At 39.0% G+C, this 19,109-nt stretch overlaps 1 protein-coding gene across 4 annotated transcripts in view; it reads left to right on the plus strand.

Annotated features, from left to right (window-relative positions):
* slc8a2a (solute carrier family 8 member 2a) overlaps positions 1-19,103 on the plus strand; it is a 30,145-nt gene extending 11,042 nt beyond the window's left edge. The window contains exons 2-14 of one of the 4 annotated variants that reach the window (XM_015033756.1): positions 7,431-7,846; positions 7,994-8,131; positions 8,378-8,605; positions 9,663-9,941; positions 10,859-11,293; positions 11,467-11,828; positions 13,016-13,119; positions 13,652-13,669; positions 14,424-14,536; positions 14,722-14,745; positions 15,207-15,306; positions 15,878-16,147; positions 16,465-19,103. In XM_015033756.1, the coding sequence (XP_014889242.1) occupies positions 7,499-7,846; positions 7,994-8,131; positions 8,378-8,605; positions 9,663-9,941; positions 10,859-11,293; positions 11,467-11,828; positions 13,016-13,119; positions 13,652-13,669; positions 14,424-14,536; positions 14,722-14,745; positions 15,207-15,306; positions 15,878-16,147; positions 16,465-16,841 (2,796 nt within the window). In that variant the 5' untranslated portion in view covers positions 7,431-7,498 and the 3' untranslated portion in view covers positions 16,842-19,103. The remainder of the gene's footprint in view (positions 1-7,430; positions 7,847-7,993; positions 8,132-8,377; positions 8,606-9,662; positions 9,942-10,858; positions 11,294-11,466; positions 11,829-13,015; positions 13,120-13,651; positions 13,670-14,423; positions 14,537-14,721; positions 14,746-15,206; positions 15,307-15,877; positions 16,148-16,464) is intronic. The other 3 variants (XM_015033758.1, XM_015033757.1, XM_015033759.1) reach the window with 3 other exon arrangements.
* The last annotated feature ends 6 nt before the right edge of the window (positions 19,104-19,109 follow it).

Raw genomic sequence — 19,109 nt, forward strand, 5'->3', positions numbered from 1 at the left:
TGTTATGATTGTCTTCACACTCCAGGAAGTCTTCTATATATTTTAGCTGCTAGCCAGACATACAGATTGTGGGGAGGGTAGTTCATAAAGCCTTAGCGAAGAGGCAAAGTAAAACTGAGATTTCAGAATATGCAGAAAACTCAGTTGTGACAACAAAAGATCCAACAGATAGATTTAATGCCTTGTTACTGATTTGGCGTGGTCACACTCTGTCTGTGTGTCTGCCTGTGTGGCCAGATGGATTATCTTACACTCTGATTCATCTGGTTCATTGATAGACCAACAGTAGCGAGCCAAAGCCCTGTGTTATTTATTAAAGGGACGGATCCTTTTCCTTTCTTTGCTTAGGCAGCAAACAGAAAGAAAATGGAAGGCTGAGACGGTCTAATAGCCTAGATTTGGCTGTAAACCGATCAGAGGTTGTTCTTGTAATTGAGGTGTTTTAGCAATTTGGCTTGATTGGACCAATTTCCTCCCAGAGTGAATTAAGGCTGAAGTATTTTAACTAGATGGGTGACTCTTCATAAGAACGTCAAAAAAAACAACAAAAAAAACAAAAACACATTTTCAGCCATTTTAAACACCTTAGGTACATTAATAACTCGCAGACTACTGACGATCACTGTATCACTGGTAGGGTGCATTCATTGGTCAGCACCCCACTGAATGCTAGCTCTGTGTTATAGTTGTCTGAATGAAAAGAAAATGCACCACTGTGGAAACCTTGTAGCTTCTAACAGCTTCCACACTGAAGAGTGTTGTCAGGATAACCTTTTAGCTCTTACTTTGTGGTGCGTTCACTGGTCAGAAGAACAGATTTTCCATTTTCAGTCCATCCATTTCCCAATAGGGGCAAGTTAAGCCGAAAATCATCTGCTTTTGATTACCTGCTAATTTTTTTGGATACCTCTGAATAGAACCCAACAGGACTTAGAATTAAAAAAGTCTTGATTCACAGAGACCCATCCCCAGAATACCTGAATAATGGCCCTGACTGCTCAGAGCTTCAGTGGCAGCACAAGAGGAATATTTGCAGTACTTAAACTGATGATTTGAATATTGGGACTGTTTTAGTTGTTCAGAAGCATGCGATTGTGTGTTACCTTACAATCAGTGTGCTGACACAGGCTTTGATTGACATGCTTTGAAATGGATACACGGAATGGCATAGGATTACATGTGAGAACAGATTACACCCTGAAAAGGTGAAGTAAGTTAAACAACTTACAGTAGAATTCAATTCGTTCATCAAATACAGTTTGTTCTTGTTTACCAGCATGTGGCATGTTCTCAATACGTTCCTGGAAGTTTATTTAGATATCTAAACAAAGTATATTATTTATCAGCATTTATGAAAATATAAGCAAATTGCAATAAGTTCTAGAATATATTTCCCTCCATTTTTCTGGAAGATGTGTCATTTTATTCATGCCAATATTTTACAGGTCTGACTGTAATGGCTGATCCATTGATGTTATAAGTAGAGCAGCTTGACACAATAAGTTGATCTATGCTACATGTCACTGCCTGCATTTACGGTCAAACGCACAACCACAAAAAGATGTTAATCCGGTGTCCAGAAGATGTTGAGTTTTCCCACCATTCTTCCTGTGAGTTAGACTGCATAGAGCTGCTTTTTATTGATTACCTGAATGATTTATCTGACCTTTACAGATGAGTGATCTGAACATGTGAAGGAACCTCCCCCGTCCCGCAGCACCCCTGTGTCTGCGTACGGGAAGGAAATATTAAACTGTGAAAGGTGCTAACTCCTTTCTGCTGGCACTCCTATCAGTGTAAGATAAACCAGGCAATCACTTATCGCCGGTGCTGACAGACAGTGACTGTGACAGAGACAGTAAGGGGAGATGAGCTCTCTGTTCTCTGTGCATGAAGAGGAAAAGTGGACCAAAGAGCTATCACCGTCCAGCGACCCCTGACTCCCAGGCATGAAACACTTGTAAGCAGAGAGTGAGTCTTATTTCTTATTTGTTTACTTATCAGAATTTACATTGGCCAGTTTTTATTGTTTTATATTTAGTCTGAACTAGCAGTATTCAAGTTTGTGAAAAACATCCGTCTCCATGACAACAAAAGAAAAAGAATATTTGATTTGTGTTTGGTGTGTTTAGATGAGGCAGCAGCAGTCTCAAATAACTCATAAAAAGAGCCAACTGATGAGTATTAATGTAATAACTAACTGTTAAGGCCACCATCTAAAAATGTACCTTGGTACTTGTACATGACACAAAAGGAATAGATATCCTGCGGTATTTAGATGAATGCATCTATCAATAATGCATCCAACCCTTCCAGTACTGGATCTTATCAGCACACACTTGTTCTCCTTCAGAGCCCTACTGATTGCTGCTGGTCATCTCTGAGGACCAATCTGGTGTCATCTATCAAAACAAATCTGTTTTTTACCCCTGTAGGTCTAATAAAATACCAAGATCATCTGTGGAGTTTGAGAATAGCATTCTGATGGTAAAGATTACTGTAACATGATTAAGCCTGTGGTGAATAGATTTTCCTTGTTCAGGTTTCATTTGATTACAAAAGTTTATATAAAATCAGCTTTTATAAGTTTTACATCATGTTATAATGTTACTCCCTCATCAAAAACATACTTGGAGTGTTGCCTTGATTCTTTCATGCATTTAGAGAAATCACTGAATCTCCATGGCAACCATTCAACTGTGCAAAATGCCTGGGTGAGCCGATCGCCGCCTCGGAGCTGCGGTTTCCAAGGTTCCAATTTTCCACATTATCCAGCGCCTCTCCCCAACGACTCCCCTACTCAGCTCCTTCAGACTAGCCAGCAGCAATTAGCAAACACCTGGTGGAACTGAGCATCTGCTGAGCTTATTATGTGAGCCACTTCTCAGTGCAACACTAGTATCAACATTGTTAAAGGGCTAAAAGAGGAGCCATGTTGTGAGGACGTCCTGAAGGCGGAGTTTCAGAAAGAGCCGGAGTTTTTAAAGAGAGGGCCAATAATCAAAGTGTTAAATTACCAAGTCAAATTTCTAAGTCATATTTGATATATATAGGATTTTTATAACAACTGAAGTTAACACAGTTACTTGATTATGCTTCACATACTGTATGTACTATGTGGCTGGCAAATATATAATACTTCCTCTTTAAAATTTGTTTGTGGTTTTTCACTAAACTGAAAAAAACAACAAACAAGTTGATTGTTTCAATATCAAACACATTAATAATACTTCAAATGAGTTTTGTACTTAATTATTTTTATTTTATCTGCTTTTTTAAACTATTTTTACTCTATGCCTATCTTAGGTTATGAGCTGTATTGTTTTCAAAGTGTAACTTTTATTGGGTTTTAATGGGGAGCGACACAACCCACTACAGTACAGCAGGTGTAAAATGGCCCTCTGCCTGAGGCCGTGGTAACCATAGCAGACATTGGAAAGTGAAATGCGATGCAGCAGGCCCTCTGGGCTGTGTTTCTGAATCACAACTCTATAATGAGCTAGCTGAGCTCGAGCTGCATCAAAGATGCAAAACCTAAGTATCTGTTTCAATGCACACTTTGGTCTGGTGGAATAAAGACTGCAGCTCTGCAGCAAAACTCTGGAATCTTTCAAGCGTTGTGTTTAGTTAACATTTCCAGGATCCGCCAGCCTTGCTCCATAATGTTCAGTCTGATTGTGTTTAGTGTAATGTTTGAACCATTCAGCATGTTCTATGCATTTAAAGAATGCTTTTGCCAGTCCCTTCACACATTTGTTTACCTAGTAAAAATCAATGTATTCATTAGCAATTTTTTTCTTAAGGTGAATTATGTCAATATTCAGCGTAGTAAGGTTGTGCAACATTAGGAAATAACACTATAGTGCTAATTTTATTAAGTAGTGCAATGATGTTATCAGGTGCAATAAGTCCATCTTTTCCCTGACTAGCTCTTTCTCAGCTGTCATTGGCATCAAATACTCTAAGCCGTACCTTTGGACACTGAACATGTTTTACTGTGATTTTCCTGAATACTGAATAGGGTTTGGCATTTATCATATTGTTTATCATTTAATGTGATTTAATGTGATATATTTCTTCTGTATTTATCATGTAACAGACGTTTAAAATGTGCATCATGAATTTTTGTTGTCAGCCGTGATTGTTCAGGCAAGCAGCTGGAAGTGAATAGATGAGCCTGGTGTGTTTGTCTTCAGCTGTGCTGTATGAACATGTAGTTAGAACTGCCTGTGATTTAGGTTAAATATTTACTTCCACAAACTTCTCACAATACTTTGTTACAATTTTGTCCCATTCTGCTGACAGGCCTAGTGTGACTGTGCCATGTTTGTAGTTAGCTTGCTCACACACACCTTTTCGTCTCCACCCATAATTTTCCTATTGGGCTGAAATCAGGGCTTTGTAAACCTGATTTTAAAACTTTGACTTTTTTAAAACTAATCTGTTTGTAGAGTAATTGTCCAAATGGAAGACCCATTAGTGCCCAAGCTTTTCAGACTTTCAGCTACAGATCTGGCTTTACGGTTGATAAAGAGTATCTCTTACCACGATCAACCAGACTTGTGGAAGACCTCTGACATGTTTGTTGAATTCTTTAGTTTTTTTTGTTGTTGTTGTTGTTGTTGTTTTTTTTTCTGGAACTTCACAAAAAGGTAGCATTATGTTTGAGATGTATCTGGTAATGTTCAAAACCACTTCCTTTCACTTTAAACCTCTGCTACGCTTGTTGATCTGTCACCGTGGGGCGATGGTGGTACAAGTTCGTCCGGTAATCGGTGGGTTGTTGGTTCGAGCTCCTGCTCCATCTGACTGTGTCGTTGTGCCATTGGGCAAGACACTTCACTCGCCTTGATGGTGGTCAGAGGGCCTGGTGGTGCAGGTGCACGGCAACTTCACTTCTGTCAGATTGCTCCAGGTGCAGCTGTGGCTACAATTAGCATGTGAATGACTGAGTGTAGTGTGAAGAGCTGTGGAGTCCTCTGGACTTGTTAAAGTACAACACAAGTACAGCACTGCCAAGTACTATTTACAATGACAGTAAAATACAAAGATGTTTGTAAGTATACAGAGACTAAATGGAATAAAGGGGGTGTTTGGACTTTTGCGAAGTCTTTTTTAGTTATTCTTCTTTAGTAGTTTTCCACAACCTTGCCAATCTAATCAACGATGGGTTAGTTACTGTGACCCATCGTTGCATTAACGACTGGTCAGTTAATGCAACAGATGTGCCTTCATAAGTCATAAATCACTCATGTTCATCTTTACTGTCACAAGCTTTAATTTTGTATTTTCTGTTGAAAAACAATCTAAAGGGCCCCTCTTATAAGTTGATCTGAGTCCTCACCATGTTTTTACTGAAGCTACTTATGCTCATAGTACCCCGAGAAACGCGTGTGTAGATAAGTGTATCTTATAACGGTTTCTTCTTTGTGAATCCAATGAATCTTTAAATAGTTATCATGGGGTGACGCTTTCAAACATTTAGTCTTTGTAATAATATTTACTGTACATATGTATTGTATCTCATGGCTGATGTGTGAATAAACTGTAGTTAAATTAAACTGAAACAAAAAAAGAAGAAGGATTGTGTTTAAATGTATCACACTGTGGTTTCAGACCTGCTCTCATGTTCTGAGATTTTCCTCTGCCTCTCTGATGCATGCTGCACTGCGGAGGCTTAAGCAGCTCAAGTCTTTGCTGTTCGGCTTTGAAAAACAGGTGCTGCATTTTTCTGTAACACGTTTAACATACCTTACAGTCACCATCAGTGTGCCTAATAAACACACAGACAATCTCTGGCATTTCAATGGTAGCATACAAAAACTAGAAACAAACTTGCTCTTCAACACCACAATTCAATGGCAGATGACAGAGGGGATATTTTTTTCACTGTCAGACCTAGTCACAACAGGAAAATGTGACTATTATTGTGGTACAGGGGGAAGGAAACGGCCCTCTTGAAACAGCGTTATGGAGATTGTTGGTCAGACCAGTGGTTCAACTGTCACTGCTGCTGGTCCCCAGGTGGGTTTTTTTTACAACCAGAGAAATTGTTCACAGCCCACTGATGAACTGGAAATGTCAAAGACACGGATAGGAATGCACCAATAAATTGGCCCAGATTTTTTTAATTTTGGGAGAATGGTGATCAGCCGATACTTATGTGAAGCCGATATCATCCACCGATTTAGCTTTGTCTGCAAAGGTCTAAAAATCAACCACTGTTCTCTGTTGCGGTTTGACTGACAGTTCTGCCCACCAGGTCATGTTTGCACGCTTGCAGTTAGCAACAGTCACCTCACCTTTGCCATCTCAGCAAGGAAGTCGACAAAAAATTTGGCACAGGGTGGCCCACAAAAAAGTAGCCCGTGTTACTATAGTATTACTGGTGGCCTTCAGTAAAGAAAGAAAGAACTTGAAATGCCAAAATCTTTACTCACTCTTTACAGAAAGCGCTGGAAATGATCCCCTTGTGCTTCAATGCAGTTTTGGCCGTGCCTTAGCATATTGTCATATATGCGGACGCAACTCTGGGGCACCAATGCTCTGAATGGCATTACGAATACTGTCTTTTAACTGCTGTAAAGTTTTTGGGTTATTAGCGTACACTTTGAAAAGTGTACGAAAAAGTAAAAAAAAAAAAAAAAAAGTAAAAAGAAAAGTAGGGCCACCCTGTATCAGCCAAAACTAGAATCGGCAAGTCAGTTTTCTTAAAGATTGGTAATCAGCCAGAAAACTGCAATTGGTGCACCGTAATATAAACTTATTAAAGTCTAAAGATATGTGTTTGAAATGCTGCATAATGCATCCTGATTGTTGTAGGTGACACGTCTGTGCCCTTATTTCTTTTGCAGCTGGTTCCTAACCTGGTTGACCTCTAGTTCTCCTCGCTGACTACAGTGAATCAACATGAGTGTGTCTTTTGATTGCTTTTTCTGACACATTTCTGTTGAGTCCCAAACAGACATAATGGATGTTTTTGCAGAATTAGTCTCTCTGCCTGTTTAATCACCAACCACTCCAGCTTTACCTCCCACTGGTTAACAGGGGGTGAAATTTCTTCTGCTCTTCTTTTTGAAATGAGACTCATCGTTTTCCAAGGTTTTTCTTTGTTGTTAATTTATAACCATATTCGTAATACTGTTTATTAAGTGTTATTTTTGATTCTAGGTTCAATTTAATCACAATCAGATTTGATAAATTATCCACTTATCCAATCCTGACCTGAAACTCATTTACTTTTTACCTGGATCAGACGGTTAAGCTGAATAAATACAACTTTATAGAACGCCGTCAACATTTGGACCTTGGCCGATCCAAAAGGGAAAAAAGTACCTGAATCTCACATTTCACTAAACCTTAAAGTTTATTCAGTCTTCAGTTGTGCTGATAAACTGTTGAGCTCTTTTGTCATGTCTCTGTTTCTCTAGGACCAACCCAGCTGCTCCCCCCCTCAGTGAACTCTGACCCCCCAGGTGCCATCTGACTCAGGGATACGATGGGACTCCTCTCCTTTCACCACGGCGCACTCTTCTTCGTCTTCTTTTTCCTCCTCCTCCTGTGCCACCCCTGCATTTCCATCAGGCCTCAAGTCCTGGAGCGAGCGTCTTCGCCTGAACAACCTGAGTCCTCTGACAACTCCACAGAGTCTGAAAAGAGGACATGTACAGGTGTCGTGGTGTGTAAACCCGGCATCCTGCTGCCAGTCTGGGAGCCTCTCAACCCTCCAGTTGGGGAACAAGCAGGAAGGGCGATTGTGTACTTCCTCTCTCTCATGTACATATTCCTTGGAGTATCCATCATTGCAGACCGCTTCATGGCATCCATAGAAGTCATTACATCTCAGGTATCATCATTCTCTTTAATATTTAGAACCTGTTAGACTCAGACTCATTATGCACAGCGTCCAGTTTGTGCTCTGTGATTGTGTCTATGACTCACCAGATTTCTCTGTGTTTCATGTGAATATTATATCCTGAAACGACCAAATCAGGAGAAGGAGGTGACCATTACCAAACCTGATGGGGAAACCACGGTGAAAACCGTGCGGGTCTGGAATGAAACCGTGTCCAACCTGACACTCATGGCCCTGGGCTCCTCTGCACCAGAGATCCTGCTCTCTGTTATTGAGGTACTCTCTTCCATCTGCTATAAACACAAGCAAAAACTTGTGTTTCACTGCCTGTGAAAGTGCAAAAAGAGTAAAAAATTTAATTTCTCTAGTTATTTAAACAAATATGTAGATAAATTGGATTTTAAAAAGTTGACTCTTATGATGACCTACTTTTTGAAATTCATTGTAAAACATTAAAAGATATTTGCACCAACTGTAAAGGTTCAGAAAGTGCAACGTTCTGCTCTTGTTTCCCTTGTACAGGTGTGTGGACACAACTTCAATGCCGGGGAGCTCGGCCCAAGCACCATAGTGGGCAGTGCGGCCTTTAACATGCTTGTGATAATTGGTCTGTGTGTGTCAGTAATTCCAGATGGACAGTCTCGCAAGATCAAACACCTGCGAGTGTTTTTTATCACAGCTTTCTGGAGCATCTTTGCATACATTTGGCTCTACCTCATTCTGGCCGTCATCTCCCCAGGGATTGTTGAGGTAGGTCTCCACTCTACCCGTTATCCTCAACTGCAATCCAGATTCAGCAGTCAGGACCAAATAACTTCTTAAGCGCAGTCTCAAAATATCCAATAAAGACATTTTACTCACTAAAAGTAAAAGATTTTATAAAGTAATTTTTTTTGTACATCTGATCGACTTTGATCGTCTGACTACTTGGGAGCACTTTTAAAGCAAGTGAAATTTTATTCATAGGTAGTCAGTTGATCCTGTCGCTTACAATAAAAACCCAGGACAGTGACATCAAAATTGTGATATTGTGTCTCGATGCAGCAGAACATCAGGACAGAACAGAATCACATCAAAAGCAACACACCTAATTATAAAACATTACAGGATTTGATATAAATGATTCATTTCCTTATGCTTAAATTTTTGTAACATATATTTTTCAAACACAAACATGAAAAAAGAGAACTCCAATTTAAAAAAAATTAGTTCAATGTAATTTAATTAAGTTTATTTTATTTTGTTTAACATAACATCTTAATAAACTTAATATATTTAGTTGGATACATCTAATTTAAGTTGGATCGCCTGATTTCTTTTTTGAGTGACAATCAATAATCAATAACAGTGACTTCCTGTTTTCAATTCAGTATAATACTGAACACCGGGAACTAACATATTTTGTTGGTTGTCAAAGTAAATTTTTTTGTACATCTCATACAAACAAGTAAAAGATAAAATAAACCTGGATATCATTTGAAAGAATATTGAAAATAAATAGCAGTAGAAGAGAGCCATTGTCTTTTGGTGTGAGAATATATCAAATTTAAAATCTCTGCTTAAAAAACTAAAAAAGGGGATGCATTAAGGTCATAACTGTAAATGTGAGCAATGACCACTAACTTATACACAAAATGTCATTATATGAACAAATAAAATAATTGTAGTTATCACAGGAGTTGAGTTAGATTTTTCTTTGTAAATAGTCCACCCTGTCGATCCCCAGTTAAACATTATGTGACTTCACATAAGGAACAAGTACGATACATTTACAGCATAGATAACCTAATCTTGTCTGTGTCTCCAGGTTTGGGAAGCTGTAGTAACACTGCTATATTTTCCCATCTGTGTGATGTTGGCTTGGATCGCTGACCGCCGCCTGCTCTTTTACAAATACATGCATAAGAGATACCGTGCCAACAAGAGGCATGGGATTGTGGTGGAAATGGAGGGGGACGATTCCCCCAAAGGCATTGATGTCATCATGGACGGAAAGCTGTCAGACGGCAGTCCAGGCCCTGGAAACTCCTCTAGTGTGACGGTGTCCGTGCAGACAGGCAGTGAGCTGGACCAGAACAAAGATGAGGTAAGACATGTAGATCATGGAAAGAGGCAAGATTGAAACTGGGATGCTGTTATGTCTCAGTAAATGCTAGTTTGCTCTGTTTGTTGTAGCTAGAGCCATGAGAAAATTTTAAAAGACAGCTTATTAACTCTTTCATGCATAGCGGTCACTACAGTGGACAGCTGTCTAAAAGCCATGTTCCTGTGCTTCTTGTGGATTTTTATGTTTTAAATGACCACTGACGTGGACACTAATGCATCATAAAATACACAATCAACTACTGGCCATCAGCTGCAAATGCAAGAAATTATCTTTGTTAAATCCAATATGGCCGACAGACAAAAAAGCATGGCAACCGACCCGGTCCCTCCTTCTACTGTAGACGACTCTTGCAGGTAAAAAAAAATATTGTGACATCAGATAACCACTAAAGAACAATACTACTGATGTATTTTTCAAATAACAACTTTGTATTTGGAGAAAATTACAATTGAACACCTAAAGAAAAGAAAAGAAATATCTTTTTTTACAAAAAAAAGTTTCCTACTTTATTTTATTCCTTAAGAAAATTAAAAAAATGAGAAAACGTCTGACACACAGGATCATAATTCATGCATGAAAGGGTTAACATGTAAAATATGAGAGACATATGTCTGCCATCAAAGTTAGCTTGATGATCTGAAATCTAAAACGCGACAGAAAAGTTTAAGCACACCAAAAAATTAAAAAGCAAATCAACAAGGAGGCCAACACTTTAGCACAGCATTGTAAATCTTCTCATTTTGCTCTTATACAACCATGTGGGTGGTAACATTATCTAGAAGGTTATAGTAGAGCTTCAAGTACAGTTATTAAAGTCTTTCTACTTGACTCCAGGAAGCTCCCAGATCTCTTCTGCTACAGTTTTTCACTTACAGCCTGTTTCCTCCCTTGGACAGGTAGTCCGCATCTTGAAAGATCTGAAGGAGAAGCATCCAGATAAAGACCTGGACCAGCTGATCGAGATGGCCAACTACTCTGCCCTGGTCCACCAGAAGAAGAGTCGTGCCTTTTATCGTGTCCAAGCAACACGGAGGATGATCGGTGCTGGAAACATCTTAAAGAAGCACGCAGCAGATCAAAAGCGGCGCGCACCGGGACAGGATGCGGACAAGGCGACGTGCTCACATATCTGTTTTGAAAGCGTCCAGTACCAATGCACGGAGAACTGCGGCTCTGTGACCCTGTGGGTGGTCCTCGATGGAGGCACAGGCCAAAACACCTTCTACGTGGACTACTGTACAGAAAACGGATCTGCCAACGCTGGATCAGACTATGAGTTTAACAAGGGAACTCTGACATTCAAACCAGGGGAAACCCGAAAAGAGATCAAGGTGAAAAGATGTCTTAAGTTATTCTTGTATTTCCTGCTTCTCCACTGAAACTTTTTAAACCATTAGTCAAAGTCTTAGACTTAAACTCAGTCGGCCTGCAGATGTGTTTGTGTTTAAATCATCACTTGGCGTCTAGAGGGAAACGTAACGGATCGACGCTGCTTTCTCTGCAGGTGGGGATTTTGGATGACGAAATCTTTGAAGAGGATGAACATTTCTTTGTGCGTCTTCAGAATCTGAGGTTAGAGGAGGGAGGGAGCGAAGGGACTGGTTCTCCGCCCAAGGCCAGACTGGTGGAACCTCTGCTGGCCACAGTCACTATACTGGACGATGACCATGCTGGGATCTTTACCTTTGGGCAGCAGGTGCTGCGAGTGAGCGAGAGCACCGGCGTGCTGACGGTGACTGTGTTGAGGAACTCGGGCTCCAGGGGCACAGTAGCTGTGCCGTACCATACTGAGGATGGTAGTGCCAAGGCTGGAGTGGACTATGAGGAGGCCAGAGGGGAGGTGGAATTCACCAATGAACAGACAAGGTGAGGCGCAGTATGTGGACAGGGCTGAGCAGCGCCACACAAGATTGTGATTGACAGCATTAAGGGTAAAACTTTATTCGAAGGAGTGTTCATAAGACTGACATGAAACCTGTTATGAACATGAAGGAGTCTTTATGAATGTCTATGACTGTTGTCATGAAGTGTCATTCGGTAAATAATGACACTTTTAATGCAAAGTTGTGCTAAAAGTTGCATGAAAAGGCCATTAAAAGAGCCAAAGTTGCTTTATTTAGTAGATGGTGACACTTTAGTGCAAAGTTGGCATTTTAATTGAGTTTTAGTGCAACTTTTAAAGCAACTTTGCATTAAAGTGTAATTATTTACTGAATGACAACAGTCATTAACATTCTTAAAGACTTCTTCATGTTTATGACGGCTATGTTATGCCATTTAAGACGGTGTTGTGTCCGTCTTATGCACACCCTATCAAATAAAGTGTTACCACACTAAGGCCCTCCTCCTGGCTCTGATTGGTTGTTTGCAGTTAGCCCTGGGAGCACAGATAAACCAGCCAGGTACCCGCTTAAAGGAGAGATACATATTCCTGTCTTCTTCAGCTGGCACTTACATTTTCACATTTATTTGGTTATTCAACTTATCTTTTAGAAAATATTTAGTGTTGCTGGGCTGTTAACACTGTTTATGTCTTATAATTCATATAGATAGTTTCCCTTTTGTCCTACATAACGCACAGACTGAACACGTTTGGATCTCCGTTTGAAGTCTGAACTGGTTTGGGCTCAGATGAAAGGGACATTAGAGCCTTTCTGAAAGGAGGCTGTGGGTCATCGGCCTTCACTGTAGGAGGTCCTATTAGACAGAATTACCCGATGACTTGACACCTACGGATAATCCTGACTCTGATTAGTTGGGGGAAACTTCAGTCGCCGCATGTAAACTGACAGATCTTTTTCACATTAAATTTTTAGGCTGTATAAGCTGTGTTTGTACATGGATAAACTGAACACATAGTAAAGGACGTCTTTGTTACATCTACAGGTTGATTCTTTAAAGAGAAAGTATGGTAGTGTGGGCTCGTATTTGGAACAAAACTGTTTTTATATTCTTTGTTCACGTTTCTGACACGTACTGCTTGTCGTGTTCACACTAGTATTTAATTAGCTTTTTAATGAAAGAAATATCTGTGTGTTCTTGAACATTTCTAGTCAGACATTACAGATATGCATTTTAAATGTGGAGGAGTACGAAAAGCAGGAATACTTCTTCGTCGTGCTTGAAGACCCCAAGTGGCTGAAGAGAGGAATTTCTGGTGAGTCTACAAGCAGTTTCACTTTCATACCTGTCACCTGTGATTTTCTACCTGTGGCCTTTAAGTAGTTTTAAAACCTGTGAAGCAGACAGACAGGCGGGTTTTTCTTTTTACACAAAAGGTGTAAGTAGACTGACGCAGCACCAAGATCACTGCTCAGCTGTGCGTTTGTGGAGCTGCCTGCGCACGTCAGAGCCAGTAACTTAATATCACTCTGTTTCAGTGTAACATGTGCTGCAGCGTTTTTGAAAGTAGTGACTGTTTCTGTAACCTCACTATTGGATGCTGGAGGAACTGTGAGGGAAAAATATAGTCATTTTGTAGTAGAGTAGCAGTAAAGTTGGAACTGTTAGGATTGAGCATCCAAAACAATATGTGTATATATATATATATATATATATATATATATATATATATATATATATATATATATATATTTTTTTTTTTTTTTTTTTTTTTTTTTTTTTTTTTTTTTTTTTTTTTTTTTCTCAATGTCTAGTATGTATTGAGTAATTGTTTCTTTCTTTCATAGCTCTGCTACTGAACCAGGGTAAGATTTTGGGGGACAAGTTGAGATGTGGGTGTTACAGGGAGCCTTTGCAGCTTTTAAAAAGTATTATAATATTGTAAAACTGTGATGGTCACAGATAGAGCAGTTTGCTCTTTAACTATCAACAACGTTACATTCCAGTTCCGTTTAATTATGTAGCGCCAATTCACAACAATATCGCCTCTAATTTCAATTCAGTCACACATGCATTCCAGTTAATTCTCATTATCAAACAGTACAGTAATCTCAGTTCATTGTTTAAAGTAGCTTGAAAAGTTTCTACCTAAGGAAACCCAGCAGATTGCATCTAGCCATCGACTCGAACACGGTTCTACTTGAAAATTAAACAAACTGGAAATTGTTGCTGTTGTTGTTTTTGATAGACCTGTCATCTCGGCAAGAACATTTTTAAGGAACCTCAAAAAAGGCGGTTCTTGTTGATGGCCAGGTTTTAAAGTGCTTGTGTCCACTAAACAGTCCCTTCATCTCAGGCAGTTCAATTACCTTTGAAAATCAAGAGCAAAGTTTATAATAAAAATTCTGTCAAACAAGATGCCTCTCCCAATCCTTCCAACATTAACCTAGAAATCCAGTTAATGCTGCAAAGGCGCCTTTCAGTGTTACGCATCTGTGTGTGTGCAAGTACCTGGGATTGTTTTTGTTTGCTGTGTTCCTCAGGCTTCAGCACAAAGAGGTTTAACGTGCATTTGTTTTATTAATGAAATAGTAGATTAACGTCTGTACCCTCTAAAAGGTAACCCAACTCCTGAGGAGGAAGAGGCCAGGAGGATTTCTGAGATGGGCAAACCTATTCTAGGAGAGCACAGCAGACTAGAAGTCATCATACAAGAAGCCTGTGATTTTAAGGTGTGCACCTCGTAGAAAAAGATTATTCTCCTCCAGATTTACCTACATACATATATAACATATTTTAAGATGTCTTGGGTCAATATTCTGACATGTACTCAACAAAATACCCAAGTGAAGCTTAATGTCTTGTAGGACAGCCTGTCTTGCTTCATTAACAATGTGATTCTCTCCATATGCATCAGACTCCCAATGGAGTCATAGACCAGGTACAGTTCCTACAGTTTGTGTTGCCAGAATAAATTTATGCTTTTATCTAAAGTGCCTTGCAAAAGTATTCATATTATGAGCGTAATTTAATCTCTGAATATGTAAAGTTTGAAAACTATGAATCAGTTTTATTTTTCTTCACAACACCACATTACTTTTTGTCACAAAAAATCCAAATGAAGTGTGTTTAACAATACTGTGGCAACATGTGAAAAGGTTCACTTACTACTTTTGCAAGGGTGCTGTATTCTGTTTCATTGAGATTGCACAGTACATTGCTGCTGCGTGCTGCGTGCGCTTTAGAGCATAAATTGAGCAGATTTATTAATGTTTGCTCAGCTTTTTATGTTAACTGTATAACTAGTAGGCCCAAAAGGATGAAATGGAGGCTCATCTGTTGCTTTCACCTCAGTGTGAGTTATGATTAATATTTCCTAACCCGTTTCCTTTCTGGTGCCAGAACACTGTGGATCAACTCCTCCAGGACACAAATCTAGCAGAAGTGATTGGGACTCACTCATGGAAAGAGCAGTTCATTGAAGCAGTCACAGTGAGCGCAGGTCAGTGAGGTTTGAACTTAAAGTGTTTTGTGTTTTGTGTATGTATCGGTTATATTTAACCGATACATCCATGCACATTTGAATAGAGGAAAACAGTAAAATATTTAGTGTTTTCCTCACTAAATGTTTCACTGTTTGTGTCCAGGACATCTGCTAACTGGTGTTGAAATTCTGTTTAACTTTAGTATCCTGACAGAAAATGTGAACTATCACCTACTGAATGATGTTCATTAAAAATATCACAAATTAAAATACTAGGTTTTTATAATGTGACAAAATTGTGGATAATTGAAACAAAAGGTGCTTCAAAACGGTATTAAGTTTCAGGATGTGTTTACTTATGCAACTTGTCTTTTACAAATTCTTATTTTCCTTCTAATGGATTGATTTTTTTAGTCGACTTTCAAAGCATAAACGTGTGGGAAACATTTTGAAATATGTATCCATGTTTCATACATTTAGTAGAGGAGACTTGGACTTTATCAATACATCAGACCACAACTACTACTACTTTCTGTTTTAGTAAGGGTTAATTTGCTCCCAGCTTCATCATTGTGTCTTCTTTAAACAGGTGATGATGACGAGGAGGGACAGGAGCAAAGAACGCCCAACTGCTTCGACTATTTTATGCACATACTTTGCGTTTTCTGGAAAATCTTATTTGCTTTTGTCCCGCCCACCGAGTACTGGAACGGCTGGGCGTGCTTCATTGTGTCCATCTCTGTCATCGGCCTCCTAACCGCCATCATCGGAGACCTGGCGTCGCATTTTGGCTGCACTGTTGGCCTCAGAGACACTGTGACTGCCGTGGTCTTTGTGGCGCTGGGGACTTCACTTCCTGGTACATTCACTCTCATTCTGGCAAACTTTACTTGACCTGATAGTCCAGCATTTCTGAAGTGAGGTTCTGTTGAAAGGTTACAAGCCACAGTTACAGAAAGGAGGAGCAATAATAATAATAATAATAACAATAATAATAATAATAATAAATACCCCAATCAAATCAACAAAAATAAGAACAAAGTCTACTTGGAAATAATTGTAATATTTTGAACAATCTTTTATGCCTGTTCTTAATTGTTTTCCACTTGAAAAGCAAAAAAACAACCAAATTAACTAATTTTAAATAATACTTCTCTATGTTTTTCATCCTTTCAGACACCTTTGCCAGTAAAGTGGCCGCCACTCAGGACCAGTATGCAGATGCATCCGTGGGGAACGTGACGGGAAGCAACGCAGTCAACGTGTTTCTGGGCATTGGCCTGGCCTGGTCCGTGGCTGCGGTGTACTGGGAAGTGAAAGGGAAGGTCTTCCGCGTCGACCCTGGTTCCCTGGCCTTCTCGGTCACACTCTTCACTATTTTTGCGTTCTTCAGCATGGGCGTGCTGATGCTACGCAGGAGGCCGTCCATAGGAGGCGAACTCGGCGGTCCGAGGATTCCCAAGGCCCTCACCTCGCTGCTCTTCTTCGGACTCTGGTTCCTGTACATCCTCTTCTCCAGCCTGGAGGCCTATTGCCATATACAAGGATTCTGAGAGAGTCATAAGGTCACACTTACAGACACAGAACTGTGACAGTAACTACCAATAGGAATCCATCACCCTCACCGTTTGACTCCTGCTGCCATGGTTCAAAACATATACACAACGTGTGACTGTTCTAGTCAGTAGGACTCTCTGTCACAATACAAATTCATTTATTTTAAATATATTAGATTATAGTTAACTGCACTATACATGAAGGGTATAGGCAGACAAATATCTCTGATCATTAAAATATTTCTGATCATTAAAACATTTCTGATCATTAAAATAATGCTGATAATTCACATCCAGACTTAAAGTTGGGGATTGTCTCCACTCACACGTACAAAGCCAAGGACTCTGGTAAAATGTAAAATGTGGTTTGCACAGAGCATGAATTCAGTGCAGGTGAGATTATTTACGTTGTATCCAAACAATGAGCATTGTTTCAAGGCACTTTACAAGATAAACATCCAATTTATATACAGAAATATACAGAAGCCCTGAAAGGCAATCGGAAAGAAATTGTTTTTTCGAAGATCCATTTTCTAAGTCTGACCAAATTTTATTTTTCTCTTGACTTTAAAAGTCAAGTGGAAGTGAAAAAGTTTTTTGGGGGAAGAGGGGTTCGCATGGAATATTTATGTGCAGTCAATACAATCAAATCATGTAGACAGAGACAAATTTAATTACAAATATTCTTATGCACGATAGAAACCAGTGACTATGTAAGAGAAACTTTCGTAGCTAATGATAATCAAAGAGAAGTGGCTTGATTAAAAGTCCAAGGCTTTTGCCAAAAGAAAACATCCTAACTGATCCATGATGGGAATCTAATCACGACCGATCAGAAGTACTTGTGTTTTGAAACATTCCTAATGACTCTGTGGGGAAATAGCTGAGAACAGACATAGCACAGGAAAATCGGGTTTGAACCATTAAACTCACTCATTTCATGCAGATGGCAGCCTGTTTGGAAGAGTTTGTCACTCTGAACGGATCCTTATTAAGAACTGGATCTTTGAGGGATACATTTCCACAACATGTATTTCACTGGATTCAATCAGGGGCTACAAGAAAGTAAACAACTACAGGTAAAGTTAAAAGATGTGAAGTTCATCACTTTCTCAGGCTGCAAGACTCTAACGCTGCTCACAACCATTAATAAGCTACTTGGTTCATACATGCAACTGTATTTCATTTCACAGTCAGGGTGGGAACACATGTACCTGTAGAAATGGCAAAAAGAAAATACACCCTCTAAAGTCTATGGCTTTCCACTCCAAAAACACTGGACAGTCCAGTGTTTTGTTTTCTAATTCACTTTATTTGCTACACATTGCATCAATTATACATTAAAAGCCTATAAATGATAGAGGGTGTACTTTTTTAATTATGATTGTAAACTCAGACATCTGCATTCACTCATCATGTATGTCATATTAATACTGAGCTTTAAAGTATGTATTTGAACTATTTTTTTTTCAAGGGTGGAATAATTCTACAAAAGAAATTAAACAATAAAAAAGGACTGGGTGCCCAAGTTTTAATTGATTGTGGATTTTTCTTAAACCACACAGGCCATGAATATGAAAACAAGCTCAAATATATCCATACACCCTAAGTAATATATGGATGAATGTCCCAGTCTTGGTGACCCTCAGCCTGAATTATTTCCTTCATCTGACGACAACAGTTTGACCAACCCTTCGCTCAACCATACAAATAAAAAAAATGTGCAGAATATTTAAAAGCTGGGTGAAGACAAGAAAAACAAATGCATGTAAATTAATTATACAATTTCAGAACTGTAAAATAAATGTTGACCCAGAGCAGAATAATAATGATTTATATGATTTATACATGTAAAAGTCTGACTGTCACTACATATCCACTGATCTGATTTATATCCACTGATTTATAAACACTTATTAAAACTAAGATGGAAATAAAAAGTTAATTTATTCTGAAATTATTTCATGGTTGTTCTCAAATCATCTTTGTCCGCAGCAATGATATTTTTAATTGTTTTGATAATCATAGGTTATTTACCCATAATATGTTTTATATTTAGCAACTTATTTGCCCTTCAACTCTCCATTTATTGGAAGAAACTGATTCAATGAAATGTCTATAATATGACTGTAGAGATATAGATGTCAGCTGACCAAGCAGCAAATGAGCTGGTATCTGGCGCCATCTTGTGTAAATTACAAGCAACTGCTGCATATAGATAGATAGATAGATAGATAGATAGATAGATAGATAGATAGATAGATA

This window comes from Poecilia latipinna, unplaced genomic scaffold (assembly GCF_001443285.1).
Source record: "Poecilia latipinna isolate Pla-1442-1.1 unplaced genomic scaffold, P_latipinna-1.0 Scaffold278, whole genome shotgun sequence".
NCBI classification, from domain to species: domain Eukaryota; kingdom Metazoa; phylum Chordata; class Actinopteri; order Cyprinodontiformes; family Poeciliidae; genus Poecilia; species Poecilia latipinna.